The following is a 27624-nucleotide window of genomic DNA, read 5'->3' on the forward strand; positions in this document are numbered from 1 at the left end:
TGGACAATTGTGTGTAAAAAAAATTAACAAATTGTCATTTACAGAGATATTTCTCCCACCCAGCATGGGTATGTGTAAAAATACACCCCAAAACACATTATACTACTTCTCCTGAGTACGGCAATACCACATGTGTAGCACTTTTTTGCAGCCTAACTGCGCTAAGGGGTCCAAAGTCCAATGAGCACCTTTAGGCTTTACAGGGGTGCTTACAATGTAGCACCCCCCAAAATGTCAGGACAGTAAACACACCCCACAAATGACCCCATTTTGGAAAGTAGACCCTTCAAGGTATTCAGAGAGGGGCATGGTAAGTCCGTGGCAGATTTCATTTTTTTTTGTCGCAAGTTAGAAGAAATGGAAACTTTTTTTTTTTTTTTTTTCTCACAAAGTGTCATTTTCCGCTTACTTGTGACAAAAAATAATATCTTCTATGAACTCACTATGCCTCTCAGTGAATACTTTGGGATGTCTTCTTTCCAAAATGGGGTCATTTGGGGGGTATTTATACTATCCTGGAATTCTAGCCCCTCATGAAACATGACAGGGGGTCAGAAAAGTCAGAGATGCTTGAAAATGGGAAAATTCACTTTTTGCACCATAGTTTGTAAACGCTATAACTTTTACCCAAACCAATAAATATACACTGAATGGGTTTTTTTTAATCAAAAACATGTTTGTCCACATTTTTCGCGCTGCATGTATACAGAAATTTTACTTTATTTGAAAAATGTCAGCACAGAAAGTTAAAAAAATCATTTTTTTGCCAAAATTCATGTCTTTTTTGATGAATATAATAAAAAGTAAAAATCGCAGGAGCAATCAAATAGCACCAAAAGAAAGCTTTATTAGTGACAAGAAAAGGAGCCAAAATTCATTTAGGTGGTAGGTTGTATGAGCGAGCAATAAACCGTGAAAGCTGCAGTGGTCTGAATGGAAAAAAAGTGGCCGGTCCTTAAGGGGTAGAAAGCCCTAGGTCCTCAAGTGGTTAAAATAATTTTACTCAGTTCAGGTTCCCTTTAAAAGTTATTAACTTTGTGCTGCCTCACAGTCCACTTAAAAGTAGAGTCCCTGGCTGCACAGCCACCGGGTTTGGTTCCACTTCAGTTTTCACGACCAATAAACCTCGAAGAAGAAGAAAAAATCTTCATCTTCAAGGTGAGAGTGGTCCCTGTGGGTGGTGGAGCACAAGGAGACGGTGTCACCATTTAAAATACTGCACGGGCCATATCTGGTGGAAGATTTAACTTTGAGCTGATAGTCTATGCGATGAAGATTTTTTCTTCTTCTTTGAGGTTTATTGGTCGTGAAAACTGAAGTGGAACCAAACCCGGTGGCTGTGCAGCCAGGGACTCTACTTTTAAGTGGACTGTGATGCAGCGCAAAGTTTATAACTTTTAATGTATGGCGTATATGTTGGTGTAACATTTTTGACTTTTTGCAGCATACCCACAGTGAACGATAGGCTCAGTATTTTAGGTGTGGAGCTCGCTAAGATATCTTAATTGATATAGCTTTTTTTTATTCATGACAATGGCTGGCTAATTAACAGTTACAGGGACGGATCAAGACCAAGTTGCGCCTGGGGCAAGGTCAGGTTTTGGCGCCTAAACTGCTATTCATTTTGCCGCCTTTTTAAGAATTCAACAAACTGCGCCTGGGGCAAGATACCTGCTTGCCCCCCCCCCCCCCCCTAGATCCGTCCCGTAGCGCGCCGCGGCGAAAAGTGGGGAGGACTGAGGAGCGCGCAGCGATGAAGACTGCGGGGGCTGCGCTGCGGCGAAAAAGGGGCGTGGCCATGACATTGTATGGGCGGAGCTAACGTAATGATGTAACAGCGAGGCATAAGAAAGCAGTGTTTACACCATGATGTGGACAAACGAGACTTTGCATCATGGGTGTGCAGAAACTGTGTGATGCTAATAGTATACCGTAACCACAAAACAGCAAACATAGCCATCTATGACCATTAAATAATAAATGCAGTAACAGTTACCCCGGACACCAGAAAATAAACGCAATAGGCAACATGTCAGCACAAAATAACCGCAATGCGGGCAACATGTCAGTACAAAATAAACGCAATGCGGGCAAACATGTCAGTACAAAATAACCGCAATGCGGGCAACATGTCAGTACAAAATAAACGCAATGCGGGCAACATGTCACCAGAAAAGAAACGCAATGCGGGCAAACATTTCACCAGAAAAGAAACGCAATGCGGGCAAACATTTCACCAGAAAAGAAACGCACTGCAGGCAAACATTTCACCAGACAAGAAACGCACTGCGGGCAAACATTTCACCAGAAAAGAAACGCACTGCGGGCAAACATTTCACCAGAAGATAAACGCAATACAGGCAAACATTTCACCAGAAAAGAAACGCACTGCGGGCAAACATTTCACCAGACAAGAAACGCACTGCGGGCAAACATTTCACCAGACAAGAAACGCACTGTGGGCAAACATTTCACCAGACAAGAAACGCACTGCGGGCAAACATTTCACCAGACAAGAAACGCACTGCGGGCAAACATTTCACCAGACAAGAAACGCACTGCGGGCAAACATTTCACCAGACAAGAAACGCACTGCGGGCAAACATTTCACCAGAAAAGAAACGCACTGCGGGCAAACATTTCACCAGAAAAGAAACGCACTGCGGGCAAACATTTCACCAGAAAAGAAACGCACTGCGGGAAAACATTTCACCAGACAAGAAACGCACTGCGGGCAAACATTTCACCAGACAAGAAACGCACTGCGGGCAAACATTTCACCAGACAAGAAATGCACTGCGGGCAAACATTTCACCAGACAAGAAAAGCACTGCGGGCAAACATTTCACCAGACAAGAAACGCACTGCGGGCAAACATTTCACCAGACAAGAAACGCACTGCGGGCAAACATTTCACCAGACAAGAAACGCACTGCGAGCAAACATTTCACCAGACAAGAAACGCACTGCGGGCAAACATTTCACCAGACAAGAAACGCACTGCGGGCAAACATTTCACCAGAAATGAAACGCAATGCGGGCAAACGATTCACCAGGAATGAAAACATAATGTGGGCAAACATTTCACCACAAATGAAACGCAATGCGGGCAAAGTACACCTGGAAAAAAACCATTTACTCACCTGGCAGAAGTCTTCCTCTGGCGCGCTGTTTCTCTCCCGGGACCGTCTTGTTCCTCCTGCTCTCTCTGGTCTCCCGCGCTGACAGGGCTACGGCAAGATGGCGCCCGAAGCCCAGTACTGGAGACACAAAATTCCTCCAGTACAGGGCTTCGACAGCCATCTTGCCGTAGCCCTGCTCGCCTGCCGGTGTCGGAACAGACACCGGAAGAGGAGGCTGGAGCGGGGCTGCAGGAAATGAACTGGCACGGCGTCTATAGACGCCGCTGCCAGTTCATTGAGGAGAGAGTGGCCAGAGTCCCGAGGCCGGGACGTCCCGCTGCTGAAAGCGGGACGTTTCCCGGGACCTCATTAAGCCTGGGACAGCGGCCCCCGAATCCGGGACGCGTCCCGGGCAATCCGGGACGTCTGGTCACTCTAGTTTAGGGATGGCGCAACCCTGTTGTATTTACAAATGTGTAATAAGGTGTTTCCTTACCTGGATCTCGTACAGATATCTCTCTGTGTTCTGGATTTTCCATTGATACGTGATTCCAGCTCACTCTGACTGTAAATTGTGGGTCCTCAATGAGATGTCCAGGAATTGTACACTGAGAAGAAGCAGCAAATGTGCTATCTGGATTCTCCCTGACCTCCTCCACTGATGGCTTCTTCTCCAGGGTTGGCCCACAGGCCCAGCTGATCTGTATATCTTCAGGGTAAAAGCTGGAAAGACGGAATGATGCCACCACATCTCCTGAGCTATTAATGGTGAGTTCTATGGGCTGCTGGGCTGCGGGAGTCACTGTAACATATAAGCATAAATTAGTGAAATATATTTGGTCATGGAGGTTTATATAAAGACAAAACATTGGAAAGACCAGCCCCGTTTCTATGGGCGTGCGATGCGTGCAATCGCCCGGGGCGCTGGATTGTTGTGGCCGGAGGGGGGCGCTGTGGTGGTGGGAGCGGGCATAGTAGTAATAACTCACCTTTCTTCATCTTCATCCGAATAGCCGATCTCACGCTGCTTCAATGTACTTCCTGTCTCGGCATCTGTCTCAGTAACAGCGCCCCCTGTGATGATGTTCCGCATGTCAACACAGGGGGCGCTGTTACTGAGACAGATGCCGAGACAGGAAGTACATTGAAGCAGCGTGAGATCGGCTATTCGGCTGAAGATGAAGAAAGGTGAGTTATTACTATTATGCCCGCTCCCACCACCACTGCAGCACCTACCTACCTACTTAATCTATACTGCAGCACCTACCTACCTACCTAATCTATACTGCAGCACCTACCTACCTACCTAATCTATACTGCAGCACCTACCTACCTACCTAATCTATACTGCAGCACCTACCTACCTACTCTATACTGCAGCACCTACCTACCTACCTACCTACTCTATACTGCAGCACCTACCTAATCTATACTGCAGCACCTACCTACCTACCTAATCTATACTGCAGCACCTACCTACCTAATCTATACTGCAGCACCTACCTACCTAATCTATACTGCAGCACCTTACCTACCTACCTACTTTATACTGCAGCACCTACCTACCTACTCTATACTGCAGCACCTACCTAATCTATACTGCAGCACCTACCTACCTACCTAATCTATACTGCAGCACCTACCTACCTAATCTATACTGCAGCACCTTACCTACCTACCTACTCTATACTGCAGCACCTACCTACCTACTCTATACTGCAGCACCTACCTAATCTATACTGCAGCACCTACCTACCTACCTAATCTATACTGCAGCACCTACCTAATCTATACTGCAGCACCTACCTAACCTATACTACAGCACCTACCTACCTACCTAATCTATACTGCAGCACCTACCTACCTACCTAATCTATACTGCAGCACCTACCTACCTAATCTATACTGCAGCACCTTACCTACCTACCTACTCTATACTGCAGCACCTACCTACCTACCTACTCTATACTGCAGCACCTACCTAACCTATACTGCAGCACCTACCTACCTACCTACTCTATACTGCAGCACCTACCTAACCTATACTGTAGCACCTACCTACCTAATCTATACTGCAGCACCTACCTACCTAATCTATACTGCAGCACCTACCTAATCTATACTGCAGCACCTACCTCATCTATACTGCAGCACCTACCTAACCTATACTGCAGCACCTACCTATCTATCCTATACTGGCACCTACTTATCTAAGCTATACTGCAGTCACCTACCTATCTAACCTATACTGCAGTCACCTACCAAACCTATACTGCAGGCACCTACCTACCAAACCTATACTGCAGGCACCTACCTACCAAACCTATACTGCAGGCACCTACCTACCAAACCTATACTGCAAGCACTTACCTATCTAACCTATACAGCAGGCACCTACCTATCTAACCTATACTGCAGTCACCTACCTACCTATCTAACCTATACTGTCACCTACCTATCTAAGCTATACTGCAGTCACCTACCTATCTAAGCTACCTATCTATACTGCAGGCACCTACCTATCTAACCTATACTGCAGGCACCTACCTACCAAACCTATACTGCAGGCACCTACCTATCTAACCTATACTGCCGGCACCTACATAGCTAACCTAAACTGTGGGCACCTATACCTGGCTCAATGGCGGGGAAGGGGGGGGGTGATTTTTACACCCTCGCCCTGGGTGAAATTCAGCCTAGAAACTGCCCTGGGAAAGACTGCTTATTTTACAAGTAGTCATGATAAATGTCTACTGAGACAGACCAGTTAATACTGTGTAGGTAAAATGGGGTCCATTAATTAACCTCCTTGGCAGGGGCGTTGCTAGGATTCTCAGAGATCGGGGGCATTTTAAGGCACTACAGCCGAAAAATGGGTGTGGCCATGCACCAGAAGATGGGTGTGGTCGTGGGTGGAGCCAAATTTACATGAACTTAACAGCGGTCTAAATAGGCCTGCCAAGCAAAATTTTGGATGAAGCTCCCCTCCATTAATTACAAAAAATGCAGCATATCACAAATAGGCAGTGTCATGTAAACATAACTATGCAGACTTACCTGGCTTCTGTGCTGGTTGGTCTGGTTTTCTGCTGGGCGGGCTGGTCTGCTGCCAGGTTATCTGGAAGACATTCCCCCATAGCATTCCCTGAACTTTTAATGGACCCCTCCCATGCTCTGACCACCCATTGAGGCACCACAACTCCCAGCATTCCCCATAGAAGAACCACAACTTCCTGCATGCCCCTATAAAGGCATCACAGCACCCAGCATGGCACCAAAGCACCCAGTATGCCCACATAGAGCCACCATAGCACCTAGCATAACCCCGACTGATGCACCACAGCTCCCAGCATGCCTCCCACTAAGGCACCACCGCTGACTGTGCCTGAGTGACATCCGGGGCACCCCAGAATAGATCCGGGGCACATGCCACTGATCTTTGAGGCTAGCAAGGCCCCTGCTCTTTGGTGGTAAAAAAAAGAAGCCAGGAGCAGTAATCGCGAGCCTGACTCGGGGTAGACGCCAGGAGGTATACAGAGACAGTGCAGCATTTCAACTCACCTCCCCCGGGATCCAGACACCAGCAGCCATTCTTCTTCCCCTCCTCGGGGACTCTGGATCCCTCGGGTGTTTGTCGTCTGACAGCCTGCGATCTCACTATAGGGGTACAGTGCCACCCGGAGGACTGAGGAAGAATTGCAGAGCTGGATCCCAGGGAGGTGAGTAAGTGCCGGGGCAGCTGTAATTTTCATTGTGGTATAATTTTTTTCCTGCTTTTAGGGTCTAAAAGCTTGTGAAAAAATTGCCCTAAAATCTGTCTAAAAATAATCATACCGCCAGGGAGGTTAATGCCTCTAAAAGGCACTGGAAGATGACAGCAGGATAAGGAGTATGTTCAATAAACTGCAGTAAGCAGAATAACTTGTGCAAAGTGTTAACACCCCAACACCACTGAAGCCCAGAAGAAGGCCCATCAAAGACGGTTCTTCCTGAGACAACTGAAATGTTGCAATGAAAAAAGCTCTTTCGGGCCTAAGCACACTAATGTCCTTCTGTCCTCTTTTCAACAAAGTGTATCAGTCTGTAACACTGATGTGTTGCTGAGACCCGTACTGTTCCAGTTCCCGACCACCTAACGCCGATGGGTGGTGGGAGGGTGGCTCTCTGGGGACCACATAATGCCAATTGACGTCAAAGTGCAGTGGGCGGGATTAGCAGGAAACACGCGTGTTCCCTGCGGACAAACAGAGCAGTGATTCGTTATCAGCCTGCCAGCTGCGATCGGGCGACCGGAGCTGGCAGGCTGATTTTCATACCAAAAAAGGTAAAAACGTGTACAGCGCTGAGATCTAGCATAGCGCTGTATAAAGGACAGCCTTGTCACTTAACTGTCCCCAGGAGTGGCTCACAATCTAATCCCTGTCATAGGCATATGCCTATGTATGTATTATGTAGTGTATGTATCCCGATTTAGGGCTAATTTAGGGGGGGGGGGGGGGGGGGGGCTGGGAATACATTTTTTTTTTTACTTTTTTGATTAATAAAGAAATATAAATGGCAGCAGCGATCAGATACCTCCAACAGAAAGCTCTGTTGGTGAAAAGAAAATGAGGTAAGATTCACTTGGGTGCAAAGTTGAATGGCTGAGTAATAAACTGTTAAAGCTGCAAAGTGCTGTATTGTAAAAAAAATTGCATGATCACTAGGGAGGTGTAAACCACTGGTCCTCAAGAGGTTGATGAACCATAAATACTTACCTTTAATTATTGATCCCATACCAATATCCTCAGAAATGATCCCACACCAATATTCTCCTGATGTTGATTCAAGATTCCCGCTGCACATCCACAGACACCATGACCCCCGCCGGCACTTGCTATACTAAAGTCTCAGCAAAAGCATTTTTAAGTGTGCCACGCTACCGAAATTAGCACATTATGATCATCACTATTCATCAACATAGCATTAGTATATTATAGAGTAGAATGTAGGTATAAATACAAATACAAGAATGGTGTATGAGATACTGTAATCAGTAATCCATGTACAGTAACTATAATGTATAGCAGAGGACTCACCCATCACCTGTAGGGGGCCTGTTGTCCTCTCTATTGGCTCCTCCAGACTGGGGTGCTCCACCCTGCAGATGACCTCTGACCCCTGATCCTCCACTGACGGGGTGATCTCCAGAATTGCATTATGGGTAAATGTTTTATCTGGCTGGAGCTCAGATCTGCTGTCTATAATCCTGAATCTTCCAGCGTTTCCTATAGGAGTCATTTCTTCCCCTTTCCTCTTAAGCCAATTGACAGTCAGCTGATCAGGGTAGAAGTGTGACATTGTACAGCACACTTGTGTCTTCTTCTTAACAAGCATCGGTTGTGGCTGCTGCATCTCTACTTTTGGCCGAGCAAGAAAATCTGCAAAACATCATTTCAGGATTGTAAAGGTTTTTTTTGGCATCCTTCTTTGAAGCCCTACTTCAGGATTCCATTCAAGTATCATAAAGTTTACCTGAGGTGACATGTGACAAGATGAGATAAACATATGTATGTACAGTGCTAAACATAACTAGGCTGTGTTCCTTTTTTTCTTTCACTGCCTGAAAGAGTTAACCTTCAGGCAGGGCCAGATTTACCATAAGGCACTGTAGGCACATGCCTACAGGCGCTCGATGATGAAAAGGCGGCTCACTCTCCTCCCCAGGCGCTTCCCTCCTTCCTTCCCTATGCAGGGTTTTGATGAGACTGTAAAGAAGAGGTTACAAACCCGGCTCTCTGCATTCCACTGATGAGATCTCCCTTCAGTCAGGGTCACTTCTAGCAACTTAATACTGAGGTTCCTCTAGCTACCTAATACTTGGGAGCACGTCTAGCTACCTATGACAGGCAAAGGAACTAAGGGAGAAGTGACAGCTGGGCCAGCTAGCACACTTGTGGTGGACTTCTGTTTGAAGATTAATGGAGGGAGAAGTCTAGGGTGCTAAAGACATCTGTGCCTTTAGGCTCCTGTGATGTAAATCCGGGCCTGTCTTCAGGGTCCTTTCACACTGGGGCGGTGCATCAAATTGACGCACTGCTACTGCAGCTTAATGAAAGTCAACTTCCCACGTACACTGCGCCGGAAGTGGCCAATTTAACTCTAGCACATACCTACGTTAACGTGCGGCTCCTGCGGTGATCTGCATCGGCCTGGAAGTCATGTTACTCTATGGCGACACAGGCTTCTCTAAAGAAGTTGGCATTGCGATATCGCGGTGCGCATGCGTGGAAGCCTATTCTTACAATACGCTTCCATGTAGAAAGCGTAGTGGAGCACTCCCCTCAGTTCAAACAGCGATGTGCCTCGGCTATTCTGGCAACACTCCAGAATCTGAGACAGATATCCGACACGTCCACTTATCAGCTCCTTGAGAAGGATCCCCTTACCGACATCCAGACCAAGGTGGAAAACATCGTCTCTGCCGCCAAATCAGCAGGAACAATTGATGATAAACTTGCCAGATACCTGATACAGGACTTTCCCATTACTCCCGTTCTTTACGTATGCCCCAAAATACATAAAAGTTTAGTCAATCCCCCTGGGAGACCCATAGTGGCTGGCATAGACTCTGTCTTTTCACCGATAGCAAAATACTTGGAGAAAATATTGAGTCCCTTTGTCGTGGCTCTTAAGTCCTATTTGAGAGATACTCGGATGTTTCTCAACATTATACGTAATCTTCCCCCTCTGGAGGGATCATGTCTGCTCGTTACGCTTGATGTGGAGAGCCTCTATGCCTCCATCCCACATGATGGTGGTATAGAGGCTGTCCGTTTTGTGTTGGAGACCTCATCTGATTTTTCTCGACAGCAGGTCGATTTTGTTTGTAAATTACTTGAAATTGTGTTAACATTTAATTATTTTCGTTTTAACAATAGGTTCTACTTACAGAGAAAAGGCACGGCGATGGGGTCGAATGTGGCTCCGCCCTACGCTAACATCTTCATGGGGGTCTATGAGGATATGTATGTATATACTAATGATCTTTTTCAGAAACATGCCAAAGTATGGTATCGCTATATTGATGATGTTTTCTGCGTGTGGGCGGGGCCGCACTCGACCCTAGAGGCCTTTGTCTCTGAGCTCATGATGAGGTGTACTGATATACGCCTAACTATCCATCATTCTGAGCAACAAATTAATTTCCTTGACACACTTGTCCAGAGACAGGGTGACAAGTTAATGACAGACATTTTTGTTAAACCGACCGATGTCAATTCACTCCTACATTACGGGAGTTTCCACTCCGAAATGACTAGGAGAGCTATACCTATTGGACAGCTACGTAGGGTACAGACGATAGTTGATGACGGGGCGACTAGGCAGCGGAGGATGACACAGATGACACATAAATTCCTCCAACGAGGCTACCCAACTGGAGTGCTAGAATCAGCACATGACAGATTACAAGGGGGACTGGAGGGAAGACAGAGACGCACCAGGACAAATACAGCAGATCGTGTTCCCTTTGTCACGAGATACAGTACACAGAGTGAGGAGATTAGCAAGATCATCAGGAAGCACTGGTACCTATTGGCAGATAGCTTTCCAGAGATATCCCATTTTCAACGCTACCCATTGGTGTCTTATAAGAGAGCGCCTAATCTGAGAGACCGGTTGGTACATGCAGATATGGGTGGCAGTGACATGGGTATAGTAGATACTAAACATAAGGGCACTTTTCCATGCCTCAACTGTGTACACTGTGCCTCTGTGACTAAGGGTGAATACATCAGTCATCCACACACTGGAAAAAAATTCAGAATCTATGGCCACTACACATGTGATACAGCCTACGTAGTATATGCTTTAAAATGCCCATGTGGGCTGTTATATGTGGGACAGACCACACAGAAATTTAAAAAAAGATTATCCTCACATAAACATGCTATCAGGGAGAAATTAGTAGACCAGGCTGTCCCATATCACTTTGTGGCAGCTAATCACCATGTTAGCCAACTCAGGTTTCAAATTATAGAGCAGGTGCGCCCCCTAAGAAGGGGTGGGGACAGGGAGAGGAGGCTGCTGTGGAGGGAGGCCCACTGGATTAAGAGACTGGACACCATGGAGCCGAGAGGCCTAAATAGAGAGCTTGATCTTACGCCGTTTGTTTGATTACTCGTCGCTCCATGTTGTGCAGCCTCACTGAGATATGTTTTTTGTCTGTTCTTTTGATTTACCTAATATTGTTCCTTTTTTCCAGTGGGTCCCCAAGTGGCTGCCTCCCCTTCAATTCCCCAACCCCTATGACCTTTCTTACTCCCTCCTCCTCCCCTCCCCCCCCCTTCCCCCTTCAAACCCCCATCCCTCTTACCCGTCCCCTTGTTCCTCTGTCTCCGCTCCTCCCCTGTATAGTTTCATATACTAACATCTAATTGGCTGCTGCCATCTAGGAACGACTATTAGCAGCATTTGGAGACATAGCATTGTGTTCATATGACACACTGCATGTGTTGCTTGGCAACAGACACACGCTTTCTTTCCCGGGTGGGGGCGGGCACTTAGGCTCTCTATTTACATCTGCGTGGCGTATAGGCGGATTTCCTTCCGCATACGTCACGCGTTGCTGGGCAGAAGGGGAGTGGACGGCTGGTTGCCGCCCTCTCCCCTACGTAGTGCGGAGTGTCCCCTCTCAGGTCCGCCGATGGGTGTGGCCGGCTGGAGACGGATGTCCGCATGATTCTGCCCAGCAATGAGTAGCCGTTTGCCCCCACCTGGGACTGACGTGGATGAGAGGGTGGGATGTCTCCACTTCAAAAGATCCTATCAGAGAGGCAGCTTTGTGGTTTTCTATCAGGTCCACTAGGTAGGACCTGATTTCATTGGTTAATGATGTAGCTTAATGCTGATAGGCTGCCATATGTCCGTGTTGTGTATATATAGGATTGTTTGGTCACTTATGTTTTGTCATGCACAGCTCAGCTTGAAAAAGAGGTTGTGTCCTCGAAACGTCGCATATCTGCTGTCTGCATGTTTTTATTCGATTAAAAGAGCAAATACATATCTGATGGTGCCGGCTTCGCTTCCATTCAGCTACAATACGCTTCCATGCACTTCTGCATACCTGAAGCTGGAAGTGATTGCAAGCGCACATCACTTCCTGCTTGGCCGAATGCAAACTGGGAACACCGTGTACTAACGCGGTTGGCATTGCAAGGTCATAATTAAGTCATTTCCATATAGCAATACATAATTGTATCACAACCACATAAACCAACTTTATTGGTGAATCTGTATGTTATAAAGGTATTCAAGCCCTCTGTTCCACCATAAGATATATCTATTCAGTATAAATATTCACAATACAGATGTATTTGGAACAAGGCTGAGCTCTTAGCATGAGTCATAGTTAATAATGGCACCATCAACTCCCTTTTAGGGTGCTTTATAAGTTACTAGATTAGATGGAGAGTACTATATCCCCAGTTTCCTTTCCTATCCCCTCTTTTTCCATCTTCTAGACAGGGATCATTGGTTATGGATTTATACTTATATGCATCCTTGTACATTTCAGGTATACAAATTGTATTCAAGGGCCGGGCACCTCCTGAGGAAGTAAAGTCATATCTTCACGAAACGCATCAAGCTAAGTGCTCGGCCTTGTTCTAAATACATCTTGATTATGGATATTTATATGATTATGGATATTTATGGTGGAACAGAGGATTTGAATACCTTCAAATACCTTATAGATTCACTATAAAAGTTGGTTTATGTGGTTGTGATACGTAATATATAATAATTTAATATATAATATAATAATATGTATGGTTATAATATATGGAAACCAACGGGAACCAACATCAAGGTTTCAAAAAATGTTGTAATGTATCTTCTATTTTAATATGTTAAATACAATTCTCAGTTGTAATGTTTATCAATGACATGTGACTTTCCTTTGATTGATATGGTATAATTTATTCACCTCCTAAACTCCCAGGGACCCATTCCAATAATCAACATTTAATTGTACTAACTGGGGGGAGGAAGACGATACACATTGAATATTTTGAGTGTTAAACTTAAAATTGGGTTTAATGAGAAAGTCATCCTACAGTATGTCACTGAGGGGGACATGGGTCAAGTAGATGCATATTTTTTAAAGAGCACACAGTGAAGTCATGATAAATAAAAAACACTTATGATCCATTTACACTTAATAATCAGTTGATCTCAGTTATAACTGAAAGGACAACTTTTTTTCCAAGTAATGTTCACGTTTCCCTATGGCTCAGTACCCACTATCCGCAATTTAATTGAAAGCTTTTTCACAATGTACTGCTATGAACAAGAGGTGGGATGATTTACAATATTCATACCTAAAAGCAGTATGTTTTAGGTTATCTAGTGGAAGTATAACTTGGCCAGAGGTCAAAGGGGGAATGGTCTAATGCTAGGTACACAAGATGGCATTTTCTGGTAGATACAGTAACAGTGGCTAGATAGTGTAATGGTTAAGGGTTCTGCATCTGACACAGGCAACTTGGGTTTGAATCTTGGCTCTTCCTGTTCAGTAAGCCAGCACTTATTCAGTAAGGAGTTCTTGGGCGATCTTAAGGCTATGGATCCATAGAGCTAACTCATTACATACACTAATAAAGCATGACTGCAAGTTATATTATATGGCTTTGTGAAATGTATAGGCCATAGGCATACTGCAAACCAGGGGTTCTAGTCTGGATGTATGCTACCTATTCAGAAACATGAAGCATTGATTTCCATATGTAACCACTGAGCTGAAGTGTTGCATAATTTCTTCCTAGCGTGAAGCTGAATGTATTTCTTACACGTATTATGCAGAGAAACTGGGAAACATGGGAAACAACACAACGCCAATCTAGTGTAGTATTTACAGTCTTGGAACAGTATCAATTAGTTAAAGTAAATGAGTAAACACTTTTCTGTTGCCCACCATGCAACCAGCATAAACGCAGGTGGGAAAGTATCGCCCCGCCTACTCAGTCTTTGGTGATGTAAATATGGTTGCTTCTCCAAGAAAAAAATACATTTTTAAATTTTAAAAATTAAAATCTAAAAATGTCAACCGATAACTGCGCTGGAATCACTGGTAACTAGTAACAGTTTAAAAACTGGTAACAGTTTAAAAAGAAGGTAGGTGTTAGCTTGGCTTACCTTCATTGAAGACAACTGTTGGATAATTTAGGACAAACAACAACGTGTTTCGTACCCTGAAGCCACTTCTTCAGGTAAACATGCTTTTCCAACAGTAAAAGGAAGGGCTTTTTTGCATCTTCCATTTTAAGAAGGCAAAATTGTTTCTAACATTTTCTCATAGCAATTTTTTACAATATCCCCTGTTACCTTTGTTCTCTTTGTCATCGCTGTCCCATTCTCTCTGTACCGGACGTTTCAGCTTATTGTGCTTCACCTCGGCTGTCACAATATACGGCTCATCCTCTCTTATTACCCCTCTCAGGCTCTCACTGGTGCTGGTGGCATTAAAGGTGCCATCTTGGTTCTGATGTCTCACATTGGTAGAGTCTATGGGGTGGGGCTGTAAGCTGGATGGTGGTTGGATCACTGCCCAGGATACAGTGATGTCTTCTGGGTAAAAGTGGTGCACATCTAAGCTGAAGAAGCCGCCTCCGGAGCGAGTGATGTGTCTGACCTTAGGGAGCCCTGAAACAACAAACACATCATGCTGGATACACAGCTCTTCACACCGGGCTCAGCAGATGTACAGTGATAGCAGAATTATCAAACATAACTCTCCCATACATGGCAGCAATTAATACATTATGTGTAGACAGGATCTTGAATGATTCTCATTATCTTCAGCCACCATTATCATAGCCAATGATCTATAATGCATTTTCTCCTTTATCTTTGGCTATACTGTATATTACACTGGTGAATGTTGAATGATGTCTTTGCTGTACATTAATATTAGGCTATTGAATGACGTGGATTAATGCAGTCAAACTAGACCATGTTTGCTGTGGTATGGTCAGCTTGTGTTGATATACTTTAACTACAAATGTGGACCAGTTCAATTTTTTTAAAGATAATTACTAGTAGGGCTGTATTTCCCATAAGGCAGTGTAGGCACATGCCTACAGGTGCTTGATGATGGGAAGGTGATTCACTCCCCTCCTCCAGTGCCTCCCACCTTCCCTATGCAGAGTCCTGATGAGAGTGTAAATGAGAGGTTACTCACCCTGCTCTCAGCATTTCACTGATGAGATTTCCCTTCATTCGGGGTCACCTATAGCTGCCTAATACGGAGGGTTCCTCTAGTTACTTAGTATTAGGTAGCCAGAGTATTAGGTAATCAGTATTAAAAGAATGCTGTGGCTACCTACACTGGGCAGGTGAAGTGAGAGAGAAGTGACAGCAGAGACAACCAGCACACTCGCAGTGCGGTGCGGCGGGGGGTTGTAGGTTCATTGAGACCGAAGTCTAGGGTGCCCGGACATCTGTGCCTATAAGCTCCTGTGATGTAAATCTGGGCCTGATTACTGGGCAGCCTGGTGTACTGGACACATCCAAATGGTTTATGTCCATACAGGTATGCTGTCAATTTGTGCCCATCAAACTGTTTTGAGGTGTAAGGGCCCGTTCTCACCTGAGCGGGAATCGCGCGATTCCCGCTCACGGCAAACCGCTAGCGGTTCTGCAAGAACCGCTACACAATGGCTTCAATTCATCAAAGGGTGTTCGATAACAAAACCCCAGTCCTTAAAATACCGCATTCGGTATTTTACACTTCACTGTGCTAATTCATCAATATTTTCCCATGTGTGGTAGAGGTTCGTTAAGTTACCGAACTACTAGGCTTCAATTCATCAAAGGCTGTTCGATAACAGCAGAGTGGTGCAGAGCAGCTTGGAATGTCCGTGTGTTGTTACAAGCTGATAACAATAGAAGGCATCCAGACATCCCTTTAGATGTAAAGGTGTTATAGTTACTGTTATTTATACTGCCTCTGCTGCTCTGAATCTGTCCATCAGTGTTTCTTAACATTTTATTTATTTGCCACAACGTAGATGAACTTCCTGGAGACATTACAAATGCCATGCTTGGGGATTTCACCACCAGCATCTTTGCATTATCAAACAGGGCCTGAAAGGGTTACACCACCGAAGGGAATCTGGGGATATATTTTGACCCGTTCTCTCTGCTCACTGCTTGGGGGGTCTGAAAGCTTGTGTGGAGAAGCCTGTGTGACCTATCAGCAGCACTTGCAGGAGAACAGGGGCTGTTTCTATTGGCTGCCTGCTCCTGCTAATCATGAAAACATTCACACAGAAGGCTTTCGAAGCCTGTAACGACAGGGGAGAGCTTGAGATAAACACCGAATGTGTTATCGAATGTGGGAACCTTGATGAATTAACATTTGTTGAGCACATGTCGGTAATTTATCTCATTGCTGTGTCATTTCAGCTTCTCATTCGGTAACAGCTTTGATGAATTAACATTTTCTAAAGTGCTTCGTTAAGTCAGCTGTTTTCAGCATTACCGAATGCGGTAATGCTTGATGAATTGAAGCCAATGTAGCGAGTGGCAGTGTTCTCACTCCCGTGGTTGCAGTTAGCGATAACCGCAACCGCGCTACATGCAGCGGTTTGTTGGCGACGAGCGTTCCGCGATTAGCGATCGTAATTAGCGTGCAAAGCATGCTAATTGCGATCGCTCCAAAACCGCCGCAGTGTCCAGTGATTTTTCCGCGCTAATCGCGGGAAAAATCACTCCCGCAAAACGCCGGCGGTAATCGCAGGCGTTCTGCGTTTTTAAGTGTGAACGGGCCCTAAGAGAATGGCTTCACCTTTAAGTCTTATCAGTGTTGGAGAAATGTTATAATGCATCCTACATCTTTGTAATGCATAGGGATGGTTGTAAATGCTAATTTCTGATTCTGATGTACTGTAATTCCGCGTTCCGAGTGTTGGTGTTCATAACATTCCATAACTGCATTATTTCAGATGTACCTTCATGGATACATCAGGCCTGGACATTTCTCAAGGGCTCACTGTATCTGACCCAAGAAGCCCCCTCAGGGCTAGGCAAACTCTGAACTGGAATTAAACGGCTCCCACCTAGGGAGATAACCCCAGTATCTGACTTTAAGACCCATCTACACAATACGATTCTTTGTGCGATTCGATTACAATTCTATTTACGATCCGATTAAATGCGACATGTCCGATCGGGATTCGATTCGATTCAATTCGATTTGCCATTGTTTTGCAATGGCAACTCGAATTGAATTGAATTGAATCCCGGCTCATTATTAAAAAAAACTTAAACTTCACCTCTTCTTTTTACATTTAAAAGTTTAGCAGAGGCCTTTATTATCCTACTTCCGAGGCCTGCTCGACTGTAGAAATCTCAGGCAGATAAGGGCTGATGTAATTATTTTATAGCACACAATAGCAGAGAGCAAAAAAAAGGCTTTAATCAGTGGGGGGAGGGGGGAGGTGGGATGCTATCTTCACACTAGAAGGGGAGGGGGGAACATGGTAGCTCCTATAGATATTAGAAACAAGGAAAAAACTGCAGAAATAAAAGTAGTGCTTGGTTTCCTTTAATGGAGCCAGCTGTGTAAAACTTGTAGTAATCTTCTTTAAGAAATAGCATAAAAATAGCTTCTAAAAAAACTTCTTGTTAACATCTTAACAAAATCTTAACAAAACTTAATGCTGAAAAATTAATAAAGTCAATCACCAGAATATTAAAGAGACACTGAAGTGAAAAAAAATATGATATAATGAATTGGTTGTGTACTATGAATAATTACTAGAAGATTAGCAGCAAAGAAAATAATCTCATATTTTTATTTTCAGGTATATAGTGTGTTTTCTAACATTGCATCATTCTCTAATATGTGCAGATTACACAACACTCAGAATTCAAAATGATTCTTTCAGAGCAGTCTGTGAACTAATGACCTCTCCTCTAGCAGAGAAAAAGAAAACTGTTCACTTATAGTTGAGATAATAAAAGTCAGAAGACAGCCCTCTCCACGACTTTGAAAGTCGTAGAGATTAATGGCTTTTTTGCATAGAGATAACAACTGTAGTTTCTTAACTCTTCCTGTACTGGAAACAATTACACTGATGTATCTGATCTTAATGTTTTATTTCTTAGCTGTGCTACACATACAAATCATAATATTATATTTTTTTTTTCGCTTCAGTGTCTCTTTAAGCATATTACCCCTTCTCTGTCATCTCTTCAGCATCTAGAACCACTTGTGGGAAGGTAGCTTCTGCCTCATGTGTCTTCTCAGGAGATTGTTGGGCTTCTGCAAACTATGAGCTTTCAGCCCCTACTTTTATAGGGGTTGGATGCAATATGGCTGCCTAAACTGGACTTTCCCTGAATCCCAGGTTCTGATTGGCTAAAGCTCCCATGCGTCAATTCGCTATCTTTGACATTTAAAATACCCATAACACTTTTTTGTTTTGAATGCCTTAATCATAATATTATTGTTTATAAATTCCTTAATTACCTTATCTTGTGGGAATTAATGTCATTTGGAGTGCTTACAAATTCTGATCAGGTCATTTCTGACGCAGTTAATTAAAAATGGACGTCACCAGCCATCTTGTCTGCTGGCTGCCCCAGATATTGAGACTAAACAATGTCATTCATGACGCATTTCTGATAAATTGTTCTCTGCTAATTATGTTGGAATGTCTTGGTACTTTCCCAGACATGAGATTGGTCAGGTTGACACTGTACACAGACCTGTGAGAGTCTTCAGCAATTTAAGGCTTATTGAAGCATACAGGGCTTCTAATATACTTATTTAAATATAAAGCTTATTATATAATTTCTCTTAAAACAATCATATAAGAAATAATTGCACATTAAATCTTAATAATATAAAATCATGTTTTATATATTTGTCTTTCTGATTGATAAATATATAATTTTAACCGGCAGAGGTCAGTATTTCATAACAAATAACAAGCAATATTAATAGTATTATTTATAAGACTATAAAAACCGCCAGGTGGCATCATTTGTCCTAAATACGGGACAATACAAAAACCTTGGAACTTATTATTGACATTCCAAAGAAAAATTATAGTCTAAACAACTTTGTGGAAAACAGCGAATGTATTTTGAAACTTTCACTGCAGAACTCAGCTTTTTAACTGTAATTCAAAGTATTTAAATTATATTATATAGGGTTTAACAATAACTATTTCTTTCTTTAGAAGGACTGTATTGATTATTAATATTTAGATTAATAATATCTATGTGTAAGAATTAAGAACATGTGCATATATAATTACTGCAGTAATGTAAGTTTAACTTGTTTCCAGTCAATCTTTGCACAGTACGCTTATCGCGACCTTGGCATTTGAAAGATGCCTCTAACAAACAAGAATGTTTTGACTTCTTGTAGCTAATAATCTTGTAGTAATAATCTTATAGGCCTCACAGCCTGGAAAATGCTGAGATGTCACCGAGAAATATAAAGTACTATAACTTTACAGTTCACAATGACATTTTGCATAGAACATTAAAACTTAAACCATACACATATGACAGGTTTTCCTGCATAAATAAAACTGCTAGAATTCTGACAATGTCTCAGCAAGCGGGCACGCTAGATCGCTTTGTCTGCCCAGCCAGGATCCAAGATGGCGCCGGACACCAGGACCATGCAGAAGCTCCTCAGAACCAGGCCTGTATAAACAATGACTTAACCCCTATCACTACTGCCATACTTGACTTTGCTCTGGAAAAGCAATTCCGAGCTATTAACGAATCTTTTCAAAACTTAATCATGTCTGCTGTTCAGGAGCTCAAAACAGATATTGCAGGCCTGGGAGAGCGCACAAGCGCCCAAGCTCCCTGGAAAATGAAATAGATGCTTTAGCACAGAAGCAGGGAGAGCTGAAGGATGAACAAAGTCTTATGCAAACTGACCCAAAATCCCTTCACACAGCACAGGAGGACTCTGAGAACAGAGACAGGAGACAAAACATTTGTGTGAAGGGGGTCTCAATGTCAGTGAAACCTGACCAAATTAAAGCCCATTTAACTGAACTGTTTAAATCACTTGCTCCAGACATTCCAGATGAGCTGTGGCATATGGATAGAGCCCATAGATCACTGGGAGAGCGCTCACCTACAGCACAAAGACCAAAAGATATAATCACTAGACTACATTAAAAGAGGACAAGCTTTATATATATGTTACGGCCAGAACCCGAATTGTGGCCACTTCCCGTTTTGGCTGGCCACCTCGGGTTCTGGCCGGCCAATGTGCAAACTGGCCGCTGCGCTGTGGCCAATGTTAGAAATGGAATGTTTCCTTCTGAAATGTAATGTGTTTTCTGGAAGTCTCTGGCCAAATGTATCAAAAGTTTCTTAATTTAATGAAATGAAGCCGGCGGCAATTAACGGGTGAAGCCGCCGACTTCAGCTATCTCTCCTCCCCCTGCCTCTCTCTCTCTCTTTCTCCTATGGGCGCTGCGGGGGGGGGGGGGGGGGGGGGGTTAACACGCGAGTCCCCTCAGAGTCTTTCGTGGCTGCAGGGAAGCAGAGCGGGGAGGCTGCAGACATCGCTTCTGCCAGCACCCGCTCTGCAGGAACGGCAGGATTGCCTGCCGCGACGAACGACTCTGGGGGACGCATGTCGTCCCCCCCCCCCGCTGCTAGCATTGGGGAGGAGAGGAGACAGGGGGGAGGAGAGAGAGCGGAAGCCGCCGGCTTCATTTCGTTAAATTAAGTTACTTTTGATACATTTAGGCAGAGACGGCCAGAAAACATTAAACTTCCGAGGGAAAAATTCCAATTCTAACATTGGCCGCAGCGCAGCGGCCAGTTCGCACATTGGCTGGCCAGAACCCAAAGTGGCCGGCCAGAACGGGAAGTGGCCACACTTCGGGTGCTGGCCGTAACATATACAACGATCTATCATTAATCACACTAGCAAAAGGTAGAGCTCTCAAGACTGTCACTCACCTCCTGAGAGAAGCAAACATACCCTACAAATGGGGCTTTCCCTTTCGCCTCATAGTCAACCGCCAAGGAATGACTTTCCCACTCTCAGATCTGGATGACGCTCCAATGTTTCTAAAACAGATGGGTCTCAGACCCCCACCTCCTACCTCCACTCTTCACCTTAGATCTCCATCAGCTTTATCTCCTCCAAGAAAAACCTGTCACATCTCAGACTGAACAAGAGTACCGGTTCGATCCCTGACGTATACCAAAAATTCTGAGAAAATGGAAGCCCTCCCAAGCTAAACTAAACTACCTACTCTCTACACCAACAGAGGGCCTTCCTCCCTATATTACTGGCTCTGATGCCTGCCTTATGATGCATTCATCCCGTTGAATGTTATATCTCAGTTGATCTCGGTTATATATGCTACTATACTTTGTTGCAGCGGTCCCTGGGCTGTCACCCCCTGGTGACTTCACATGTGCCTCAGAGATTCACATTCGAAACTGCCTGACTCTTATACGACTTGGGCATTTCTGAGGCGATCTCACTCAAACAGCTATCTTTAGCTGTATCCTTATGTGGCCACATAACACACAGTGGCATTTTTTATATTTTGTTATTGCAGTTAACAGTTATTATTTTTATTATGTTGTTATCCTTGAACCATGTTCCCGGGTTCCCCCTTAGTTGTCTTAATGAGCAAAGCTTAGTGTAATTGCCTTCTTAAAACAGAAGGAAATTTGCAATAATTCAGTTATAAGTGAACATTTGTGGTTACCCACAATGCCCTACTGAATATGCAAATTATCCCTTTTCGCCCTTGTGAAGCCAAGCAAGCATCCAGAACCGCTGGTTTATAGCAAGCCTATAGCTTTAAGTTTTACACAGCCATATCAAACCCACATGTAGACAGCCTGTTTCGGACTTTTGGTCCTCATCTGTACATGGCAGGGATTGATACAGCTGTATGAGATAGGGCTTGGACCAGTACAACAGAGTAACCAAGCAGCTCAGGGTGACCCAAACTACTAGGAATGTATAGGGGGATAAAAGGGACCAAAAAGCCCTACTACTAAAAAAGCAAAGCTTGGTGTAATTGCCTTCTTAAAACAGAAGGAAATTCGCAATAATTCAGTTATAAGGGATAATTTGCATATTCAGTAGGGCATTGTGGGTAACCACAAATGTTCACTTATAACTGAATTATTGCAAATTTCCTTCTGTTTTAAGAAGGCAATTACACCAAGCTTTGCTTTTTTAGTAGGAGGGCTTTTTGGTTCCTTTTATCCCCTATACATTCCTAGTAGTTTGGGTCACCTTGAGCTGCTTGGTTACTCTGTTGTCTTAATGAGTCACAGTGGACTGACCTACCCTGCACATACAATAATTCACAAATAATAGACCATGGTTAAACATCTCACCTTGAACACAAAGGGCCTTAATATACCCCAGAAGAGACTCTCCCTTCTAAGGGACCTCAGAAGAATGGACACTGACATTGCAATGCTCCAAGAAACACATATACGCAAACAGGATCCAATTCGTCTGAATAACAGACACTGTTCTGGGGTATATCTGGCTTCTGGACAGACCAAACGAGCTGGGGTAGCTATTATTCATAAATCCAATCTCCCCCTTCACCCAATCGAGTTCTACACACGGCCGCAACTCACGAAAATTTAGAGCGTTAATGAGAAAACATAACCTCTTAGACATATGGAGAATATGTAACCCAACCTCAACAGAATATACTTTTTTCTCCCCCTCTCACGCCTCACACTCCCGTATTGATTACTTTTTCGCTAACCCTTCCCTCCTACCCCTGTTGGAAGATTCAGATATATCCATGGCATGGTCTGATCACCAATGTGTCACTTTAGACCTCAATTGGCTCCATAAACCCCACAAGCCATTCAACTGGAGATTGAATGAATTGCTCTTACATGACAAACCTATAATATCTAAACTCACAGAAGAGCTCCAATCATTCTTTAACACTGAAATCCATTCAATATCTTCATTTGGTATGGTTTGGGAGGCCCACAAAGCCTTCATACGAGGCCTCTTTATAGCTGAAGGCACTAGCCTCAAAAAAACTTTTATCTCTCCAAAAATCCCTTTCCATAGCCCAACCAAACTACAAATCTACCCCCTCACACACCCATTACTCCAATATGCAACAAATGAAACAAGAAATTCGTTCCCTCCAAATGACCCAGTTCAGTGTTCTCCCCAGAATTTTTTTCCAGCCGGGTGGCATGAAATAGTAGCCGGGCGGCAGGAAAAAGCAGCCGGGTGGGGCGAGATGAAAATGCAGTGCAACTCTGCTTACAGCATAGGAGGTGGTGAGAAGGTGAGCCGATGACAGCCGGGTGGTCACCAAATCTAGCTGGGTGGAGCACCCGGCTAAAAGAGCCTGGGGAGAACACTGCAGTTGGAGAAGAGCTTGAGATGGTCCAAACAACTATTCTTTGAAAGGAGCAATAAACCTCATACAATTCTAGCTCGTAAATTAAACCCTAAATCTTCCCAACAATCAGTCTATTCTATTAAAGATCCTGAAGGCACAACACATTATGACCTTCAAAAAAATCACCCAAATCTTTTCGGACTACTATGCACGACTCTATAACCTTCCTGACCAATCCAATGGCCCCTCTTTTATATCAGCAGTAGATGCCTTCCTAGCACTACTTAAACTACCTAAACTCTCTGACGACCAACACAAGCAATTAACCTCCTTAGCGGAAACCCCGTGCTGGACACGGGGTAAGCCGCAGGAGGGTGCCGCTCAGGCCCTGCTGGGCCGATTTTCATAATTTTTTTTTGCTGGACGCAGCTAGCACTTTGCTAGCTGCGCCAGCACTCTGATCGCCGCCGGCCCCTGCCCGATCGCCGCTATCTGATGCGGCGCGCGCCCCCCCCCCAGACCCCGTGCGCTGCCTGGCCAATCAGTGCCAGGCAGCGCCGAGGGGTGGTTCGGGACTCCCAATGATGTCCCGACGTCGCTGACGTCGGTGACGTCATCCCGCCCCGTCGCCATGGCAACGGGGGAAGCCCTCCAGGAAATCCCGTTCTTTGAACGGGATTTCCTGCTGCGCTGCCCCCTGGCGGAATTTTTCATACCGCCAGGGGGGTTAAATTCCCCTATCACACCCATCAAAATCTCAGACGTCCTAAAACTACTCCCTTCCTCAAAAAGCCAAGGACCAGATGGCCCCTCCTATTCATACTATAAAACATTTGAAACCACTCTAATGCCTTACTTGATCACCCTAGCTAATAGAATTATGAAAGGGGAAAACCCTCCTACTTCTATACTCAATTCTCTCCTCACAGTGATCCCCAAAGAAGGGAAAGACCCACAACTCCCCCAAAGTTACAGACCGATATCCCTACTAAACTCGGATCTGAAAATTATTACTAAAACAATAGCCAATCGCCTCAACCTTATTTTAACCTCATTAATCAACAATGACCAAGTGGGCTTCATCTTAGGTCGCCAAGCTGGAGATAACACCAGAAAAGCAATCAATCTAATCTCACTTATGAATAAATCCGGAAGGCCTTCTCTGCTCCTAAGTCTGGATGCAGAGAAGGCCTTCGACCGATTATCCTGGCCTTTCCTATTTAGAGTTCTAGAACATCAAGGATTCGATGGTCCCTTCATTCTGCTCTTACGCTTCCTCTATTCCTCACCAATCTCCGCAATCAAACTCCCTTATGCCTCTCCGAACCCCTTCCAAATCCACAATGGCATGCAACAAGGATGTCCCCTCTCACACCTCTTCTTTGCTATTAGTATAGAACCCCTTGCCTCAGCAATTAGATTAAATCCAAATATACACAGAGTCCAACAAAATGACCATGAATATAAAATCTCATTATTTGCAGATGATATTCTTCTCGCCATTATGCAACCCCTAATCTCACTTCCAAATTTACACAAGACTATCTCTGAATTTGAATCTCTTTCTAATTTCAAACTTAACCAAGACAAAACTGAAGCATTACCAATCAAAATCCCCCCTGAATTACTACTCACCCTACAATCTCATTATACCTACAAATAGAGAACACAAACCCTTACCGTATATCCTCAAGTATAAGCCGAGTTTTTGAGACCAAAAAAGTGGTCCAAAAGTGGGGGTCTCGGCTTATACTCGAGTCGTCATTTTTTTTAGTGAGCCCCTCCGAAGTGTAGCAGCCACCACAATCAATAGTGAGGCTGAGCGGTGACAGCTGCGTGTCCCTCGCAGCCATGTGGAGTGTGTTCTGCAGCAGTTGAGAGTGTGTCCATCCATACAACTCCCCCTGCCTCCGGAATGGTCCTTCCGATAGCTCCCGATGTCTGCGTACAGCTGCTGCTCCTATTTGCAGCTAGTAGTCACCACACTGACAGCGCTGGGACATGCCGAATACAGCTTACATCCAGCGCGTGTCTCGCCGCTCCGATCTCCTCTTCCACTACCACATGACATCCATCTCTCTATTTTCAGCATTCAGCAAATCAGTGTGATTGGCCCACCTACTCACTGATGTATGCGGAAATGGAAGAAGGAGATCGGAACGGCGAGACACGTGCTGAATGTGTGCTGTATTCAGCGTGTCCCAGCGCTGTCAGTGTGGTAACTACAATCTGCAAATAGGAGCGTCAGCTGTACACAGACAAGGGGAGCTATCAGAAGGACTGGGCAGGAACCAAGGGGAGTTGTACAGATGGACACACTCTCAACTAGAAACGGCAGCTGTACACAAACGGAGGAGCTATTGGCAGTCCACAGAACTTACGGTACCCTGCCTTTACCAGCCAGTGACTGAATTGACAGACTGGTAAGATAGAACAACCCGTATCTTTTGCCCTGGGCTATAACATAAATGTGTAGCAAGGGTTTCTGTTTTGAAGAAGTACTGGCTGCCAAGTTGCACAGCTGGACACTGCTCTGAGTGGTAGGAATCACTGTTGTTGTTGGACTTACATTTCCCTTGGCAGCTCTTTGTAAGTGTGCAGGTGCATACTATTGCTGGTTTCCTCCATGCAGACCCTCCATGTGGTCACAGTTTCTGCCAGCCCAGTTGCCATGCCGACCCTTGCTGCTAACCACTAGTCCGCTCGCATACATACAGTGAGCATAACAGTAGCTGATCCATATTGATCTGCACTTGTCCGCCTGTCACAATGCTCACCTGTTGCCACCAGTGTTAACACCTGCAGAGACCTTCCATGCAGACTCCATATTTTCCGGGTGTCCCTCGGCTTATACTCGAGTCAATATGTTTTTTTACGTTTTTCAGGTAAAAGTTGGGGGCGGCTTATACTTGGTCGGCTTATACTCGAGTATATACGGTGAATACTTAGGAATTTTTCTCATCCCCACACATTAAACAATATATAAACAAAATTACTCTTCCCTTATTCAAAAGATACTCCAGGATCTTCATAAATGGACTGCATACAAAATGTCCTGGCTAGGAAGACTATATTCACTAAAAATCAACATTTTACCCCTAGTCTACTTTACCTCTTTGAGACCCTTCCAGTCCAAGTTCCCACGTCTCAATTTTCCAATCTACAATCTGAGTTCCTCAAATTAATCTGGAACCATAAAAGACCTAGAGTTCTCAAATCTGTGCTCCTCTCTCCCAGAGAATTAGGCTGACTAGGTCTTCCTCACTTAAAATACTTCTACTTAGCCTCCCATTTAAGATAACTAACTGAATGGACCAACTTCAAGGTTTTTTCCAAATGGGCTCTTATAGAAGCCACTAATGTACTCCCTTTATCTCTAGCGTTTTTTATTTGGGCAGAGCCTCCTCCCAAACTATCTGATCCTAATCTTATCCCCACGATTACCTTCACCCTACACATATGGGAAACCTCTGTACACATGGCACACCTACGATCTAACCCCTTACCATTATACCCAATACTAGGTAATCCATCTTTTCCTTCTGGGACCTCAAAGAGCTTTATGAATAAATGGTTCTCGTTCGGTTACTTTAACCTTCATAACCGGACAGACCCACTCACTAAAAAGCTACTAACCAGGTCTGCCCTGGAGGAAAAGATTACTTTCACTCCTCAAACATCTTTGGAATTTAATCAGATTAGCCATTTTCTACACAAGCATACTCACAAATCCACCTCCTTCTCCTCAAATACCCCCTTCGAGCGACTCTGTGGCCATAGAGGACACCAGAAAGGCCTAATCTCGCAAATCTACACAATTTTACATAGTAAAATGGGCTCCTTAATCCCCTCACACCCCTATATGTCAAAATGGGAAAGCTCCCTCTCCACACCCATCTCCTTGCATGATTGGGAAGATATATGGGAAAATGCCAAACATTTTTCAATGTGTACTTACATCAAAGAAAATATTTACAAAATGTTATACCGTTGGTATCTGACCCCAGAGATCCTATCTAAAACATACCCTGGCACCCCTGACCTATGCTGGAGCGGCTGTGGAGAGAAGAGCACTATTGAACATATTTTCTGGTTTTGTCCCCTGATAAGTCCATTAT

The 27624-nt window shown here is 44.3% G+C and overlaps 2 protein-coding genes and 1 gene segment (V, D, J or C); 1 reads left to right on the forward strand and 2 right to left on the reverse strand.

The window, feature by feature from the left end:
- Nucleotides 1-3661, reverse strand: part of LOC137525932 (Ig heavy chain C region-like) — a 32498-nt gene extending 28837 nt beyond the window's left edge. Inside the window, 1 exon segment of the C gene segment in view lies at nt 3619-3661. Within this exon segment, the coding sequence occupies nt 3619-3661 (43 nt within the window).
- LOC137524117 (uncharacterized) overlaps nt 1-27624 on the forward strand; it is a 515954-nt gene that overhangs the window by 55425 nt on the left and 432905 nt on the right. For 13 of the 19 annotated variants that reach the window (XM_068243637.1, XM_068243636.1, XM_068243632.1 and 10 more), the window contains one exon: nt 3634-3890. The exons of 4 other annotated variants lie outside the window; for them this stretch is intronic. The gene's annotated coding sequence lies outside the window, so the exon portion shown is untranslated. The remainder of the gene's footprint in view (nt 1-3633; nt 3891-27624) is intronic. 2 more of the 19 variants (XM_068243639.1, XM_068243645.1) reach the window with 2 other exon arrangements.
- LOC137525933 (signal-regulatory protein beta-1-like) overlaps nt 14284-27624 on the reverse strand; it is a 36023-nt gene continuing 22682 nt past the window's right edge. The window contains exons 5-6 of the mRNA XM_068247140.1: nt 14487-14804; nt 14284-14312 (exon numbers count right to left, since the gene is read on the reverse strand). Coding sequence (XP_068103241.1) covers nt 14284-14312; nt 14487-14804 — 347 coding nt within the window. The remainder of the gene's footprint in view (nt 14313-14486; nt 14805-27624) is intronic.

The sequence above is a fragment of the Hyperolius riggenbachi genome, chromosome 7 (genome assembly GCF_040937935.1).
Source record: "Hyperolius riggenbachi isolate aHypRig1 chromosome 7, aHypRig1.pri, whole genome shotgun sequence".
NCBI classification, from domain to species: Eukaryota; Metazoa; Chordata; class Amphibia; order Anura; family Hyperoliidae; genus Hyperolius; species Hyperolius riggenbachi.